This window comes from Vespula pensylvanica, chromosome 3 (genome assembly GCF_014466175.1).
Source record: "Vespula pensylvanica isolate Volc-1 chromosome 3, ASM1446617v1, whole genome shotgun sequence".
In the NCBI taxonomy this organism is placed as follows: Eukaryota; Metazoa; Arthropoda; class Insecta; order Hymenoptera; family Vespidae; genus Vespula; species Vespula pensylvanica.
The window spans coordinates 3,337,373-3,340,258 of NC_057687.1; the positions used below are offsets into that span (position 1 = coordinate 3,337,373).

The 2,886-nt window shown below is 35.0% G+C and overlaps 1 protein-coding gene across 3 annotated transcripts in view; it reads right to left on the reverse strand.

Annotated features, from left to right (window-relative positions):
• LOC122628002 (transcription elongation factor SPT6) overlaps positions 1–2,886 on the reverse strand; it is a 6,971-nt gene that overhangs the window by 1,704 nt on the left and 2,381 nt on the right. For 2 of the 3 annotated variants that reach the window (XM_043809764.1, XM_043809766.1), the window contains 2 exons: positions 360–2,868; positions 10–287 (listed from right to left, as the gene is read on the reverse strand). In XM_043809764.1, coding sequence (XP_043665699.1) covers positions 10–287; positions 360–2,868 — 2,787 coding nt within the window. The remainder of the gene's footprint in view (positions 1–9; positions 288–359; positions 2,869–2,886) is intronic. The other variant, XM_043809765.1, reaches the window with a different exon arrangement.

The following is a 2,886-nucleotide window of genomic DNA, read 5'->3' on the forward strand; positions in this document are numbered from 1 at the left end:
TTTCTTTGCCTTCTTCTCTTACATCAATGTGTTGATAAATATTATCTGTTACTTTCCACGTCACAGTTAAGTGATCAGCACCTTTACTACTTGGTCTTATTATGCCTTCTCCTTGTTTCATATTTTGCATTAACTTTTCCGATTCCGCGAAACTAATATTGTGGAAAGACGGATGTATAATAACACGTTTTACGTACGTTTGCCGCTGCTTTATTTTCTTAGCATCCTCTTCTATTTTTACATCTTTATCGTGCGCTTCTGTATCATAATAAATATCTCTTTGAGGCCTAAAAGCAAATACGACAAATTCATTAAATCGTTAAATTTTTAATAAAGAGCTATTAAATCTAACATCTTACCTCCATTCGTGATTTTTGTCCGCGAGATCGCTACTTTTGCTCGTACATTCCACACTAAAGCGTTCTACTTCGATTTTGATAATACGGCAGTGAATTACTTGGCCTATGCTTACCCTTTCTTCAGGATTAGCAACATGTTTATCAGATAAATTTTTAATATGAATATAGCCAGATACTCCATTGTCTAATCTTAATCTTACACCTGTAGCCTTTCCTGGACAAGCTCCTGCATCAAAATGATTCCATACTTCTGAAAGCTCAGGAAAATCATTTTTAAGACAGAATGGACACTGCCATAAACCAGTTTCATCATTTCTGACTGGATTGGCTTGATCTAATTGTTCTCCTTGTGGTTTTCTATGACTTATACCGACCACTGTTGCCAACACCAATTTACCTATATAGAATGTTTCAGGTGTTTCTTTAGTTAATATATCAAACAATTTTTCTGGACTTGGAGATTGATATAGTAAACGTAAATCTTTATATCTAGAGTTTAACTCAGCTCTAATGTCATACAATGTAACACATTTATTGCCGAAACCTTGCCTTTCTAATTCTTCTGCAAATGCATCCAAGTCTAAATCTTTCAATCTTTCCGGTGATTCTAGAATTTCTTCTAGAGCCCCAGCTGGATTCGCATCCTCATCATCATATTCCAAAGCATCTACTGCCATTTTTCTTGCCCATTCATATGTTTCAGGATGCACTCTTGAACCATCTAATACTTCTACGTACGCTTCTGTACTGTCGCCCAAACTATTTGTGTCAATTTTTATAAAACCAGCACAATTGATAAATACTTTAGGGCCCATATGATAGGCTGTTACAAGCTGTGTTCTATTTTCTAATCTTTGATTAGTTTGTTTCAATATTTTTACCAACGCTTGCCCTTTCCTAGGACCGAAGCCACATATAAATTGAACTAGATTTCCCGAATAAGCTTGTTGTACTGTTTTATTAACATCAACGCCAACTTCATTTACTCTATTCACAAATTCTAAATACAAATTTTCTAGAAGCTCTTCCTTAAGAAGCTGATCTTGCAACGGATGATATTTGAGACATAATATTTCTTCATCTGCAGTACATAATTGAGAAAATTCTACTAAAGGATCTTGCATTCTTCTTGCTAGAGATATAGCTTGTCGCAACAATTCTGGGTAATCTCTAAATTCAGATATACCTTTGTTACTATTGGAATAAATTTTAGCAAGTTCATTTTCACATATCTCAACTTGGATACTGGGAAATTGTTCATCCTCCATTAGATTCGAAATACATTCCTTCACATCGGATGCTATCATTAATGCTTCCCTTGATTCACCACCTATGACAACCACATGAGGCTTTTTTGTTGCAATAAAATTTTTAAGTGCTAATAAATCAGCTTCTTTCATGACTTTTTCATCTTCCCTAAAACTATTTTTTCTCTTCAACAAATGTGGTAATCTTACGTAATCTGTACATTCACCATCGGCAGAAACTATGCATGTAAAAGCAGCTTGAGAATAATCAGGTACATAAGCTAAACCCATCACTCGAAGACCTTTACTCGTGTCCCATTCTTCATCTTCTTCTTCAGGGAATTCACAAAAGTATGGAGCTACTTTAATCCAATTATACATTTTACGACAGCATGCTCTCATTACACATTCTTTTGCTTCTGCAATAAGATTTGTTCTCAATTCCTTTTTCAAATGTGATATTACCATACGATTAAGTGCCATTTCTACACTGCCAACTCTTAAAATATTCCAATCTTGAACATTTTTGCTGAATTCATCTCTATAATAAAGCTGCTTCATCTCATCAACATAATTGTTTGTTGTATTTCCTTCTATTGTGTCACTCAGCGAAATATCAATAAGTTTATCTGCTTCAGCTATAATCAATTTTAAAAACTGATCTCCGATAAGATCTCGTACTGGTTTGTCTTTAAGATATTTCATGAAATATATAGGATGATTCTCATCTATTTCTTTAATACCTTTCTTTGTAGGTCGCACTGATATTTTTGCTCTTTCCATATACATTTCTCTGACACATTTACGTACTAATGGCTCGCGTGCTAACTGCATTGCAACCATTAATTGTGCAGCTTTGAGAACTTCATCTGGAGTTTTGAATCTTAAGCTACAAAAATCATTTGCAACTATAGTGGGCTCTGTAGGCTCTTGATCTACTTCGTGACGTTGATAATTATCACGAAGATTTTCTGCAAAATGTTCGGGAGTAAGACCAAATTTTTTAGCAAGTGCATCTAAACCTGCTTTTCTACAGGTGGAATAAGGTCCGCTTCTCACTGCTTGTTTTAATGTTTCGTCTGGTTCTTCTTCCTCTTCTACTGCTTCTACATCTTCTTCTGGTGGATTTTCACCGTTCTCTTCTGCTTCAGCAATTTCTTGTTTTCTCTTTTGGATCCTAGCTTCACGACGAGCTTCTCTTTCTTTTTGGCGTACAACTTCCTGCATAGCTGGTATCTCATGGCTATAATAAAGCATGAAATGTTGATAAACATCATTTA